At 32.4% G+C, this 2,433-nt stretch overlaps 1 protein-coding gene across 1 annotated transcript; it reads left to right on the forward strand.

Annotated features, from left to right (window-relative positions):
• The first annotated feature begins 360 nt into the window (after nt 1-360).
• LOC105569234 lies at nt 361-1,344 on the forward strand. Its single transcript, XM_012025522.1, has 3 exons — nt 361-880; nt 1,001-1,182; nt 1,294-1,344. Exons 1-3 carry the CDS (start codon nt 364-366, stop codon nt 1,342-1,344), a joined length of 750 nt encoding a protein of 249 aa, XP_011880912.1. The 5' UTR covers nt 361-363.
• The last annotated feature ends 1,089 nt before the right edge of the window (nt 1,345-2,433 follow it).

Here is a 2,433-nt window from a genome sequence, read left to right on the forward strand (position 1 = left end):
CATCACTGCTCCGGCTTATACCTGCAGCGGAGGTACCCACTGCCCGGTGTTGACGGTCGGAGCACCAAGCGTCAACTGAGTTAAAGCGCCTGCTCCGGAGGGGCTTTTATACCCCCCGGACGGTGGCGCGCGGGGTGAGGCGGCGGGGGCGGGCGCGACGTTGCCGGCTGCCGTCGACGCGTGGCAACCGCGCGTTATCGATTTTCTCGCCGGCTTCGACGCGGCAACCGCGCGTTATCGATTTTTCGCCGGCTGGCTCTATTGCCTTCTCTCTCGCTCTAGGAATTCGGGTTTTTTCTACCGGTCGCGCCTCCCCGGTCGCCCTCGTTACAACTCCATAAAGAAATATTACAATGCATGCAAATGATTGTTGATTACCGTAAACATGCTGGGGTTCCCGAAGAAAATCCTTATGTATTTGGCATAAATACAGTGGACAAAAGAAGACATGCATATTTTAGAGCATGTGTATTAATGAGAAAGTATTCTGCAGCCTCTGGAGCGAAAATACCAACTTCATTACGTGGTACAATATTGAGAAAACATATTGCTACAAAATGTATCACATTAGATATATCTGAAAATCAAATTAATGATCTAGCGGATTTCATGGGTCACCATGAAAAAGTGCATAAATCGCACTACAGACAATCTGTAGTCACGCGAGATTTAGCCATAGCACGATTGCTAAAATATGCTCAAGGAGAAAATGCAACTGATGAAAGTGATGATGAAGATGATGAGGACGACGGAAATGTAATCGATTTTGATAATGAAAATGATACAGCTACACACTCAAATATTTCCGAAACTGCATCAACACCAAGAAACGCTCATCCATACTCTACTAGACAAATGCGTAGTAAAGAATGTGAAATAAATATTAATAGAAAAGGTATGGTCAAGAATTTTTATATTTAATATTCTCATATGTTATTCTTTTAATTAGATATAACATTGATGTGAACGTATAAAATATTAACTTTTTTTGTTACTTTAGTGAATCCCGAAAAAGAAACAGTTTACGATAAGGAGAATATGATTAACTTAGACAATGAAGATAACCTAAACAGAAATTTAAATACTTCGAATATACCTATACCAAGAAAGAGAAAACAAACTAAAGGGATGGCTAACAATAAAGATGATATAGATAGTAATATGGAAATAAAAAAAAGAAAAGTGTGTTTAAACAATACCTATATAATACCATAATAATTTTGTTTTTTTTCTAATCATGCCTACAATTATCGTCTAAATGTATTAGATCAACATAATAATTTTATATTTTAGTATCTCCCTTCGGTTCTAAAAGGAGAACAACTAGTAGATCAGATGGACTGATGATGAACGCACAGCGGTCTTATCTTTCTTCAGTAATAATATAAAAACCAAAAAATTACCATCTTTTCATCAAATCAACGAAGCAAAACTTAAACATCCGGTACTGAAAAGTCGCACAAATGCTCAAATTAAAACTTGGATACATAACCAGGTAAAACAAAAAAATTAACATACCATTTAAAAAAAAGATCTCTTTCTCCTTTAAATACTTAAAAAATACCACAAAAATCTACAAAATTATTTTGAATTGAAAGAACAAATTACATTTTTGTTGAAACATAGCGTGTAAAACCAAGATTAGCTAACTTTGTTTACCTAAAAATACCAAAGTATTACTAGATTTTAGGAATTCTCTATAATGTTGTGTAAAACTTAATTTTCTTAAATACTGAAAGTTTATTGTCTAAAACTTAGTTTTCTTAAATGCTCAAAGTTTATTTAAGTTTATCATTTATCGGAGAATTTATTTGAATTTTTAAAAAATTTATTTTGTTAAAATAGTTTAACAACATTCAAATAGATATAAGAACAAGTTTAACAATGTTCGTATAGATATTTTCATTATATAGATGTAAGTTGAAATATGTCAAAGAAAACTGCGATACAAAATAGAAAATGGATTATATCTGTGTTAAAACACAGCAATAGGTATAAAATCAGACTTACGCGACTTTGTTTATCTAAAAATATCGAAGTACCTATTACTAGATTTTAGGAATTCTCTATAATGTTGTGTAAAACTTAGTTTTCTTAAATACTGAAAGTTTATGGTGTAAAACTTAGTTTTCTTAAATACTCAAAGTTTATTTAAGTTTATCATTTATCGAAGAATTTATTTGAAATTTTTTTTTGAATTTTTTTTGTTAAAATAGTTTAACAACATTCAAATAGATATAAGAACAAGTTTAACAATGTTCGTATAGATATTTTCATTATATACATAGATGTAAGTTGAAATATGTCAAAGAAAGCTGCGATACAAAATAGAAAATGGATTATATCTGTGTTAAAACACAGCAATAGGTATAAAATCAGACTTACGCGACTTTGTTTATCTAAAAATACCGAAGTACCTATATTACTAGATTT

Source organism: Vollenhovia emeryi, unplaced genomic scaffold, assembly GCF_000949405.1.
Source record: "Vollenhovia emeryi isolate VEMERY1.0 unplaced genomic scaffold, V.emery_V1.0 DF942323.1, whole genome shotgun sequence".
Taxonomy (NCBI): Eukaryota; Metazoa; Arthropoda; class Insecta; order Hymenoptera; family Formicidae; genus Vollenhovia; species Vollenhovia emeryi.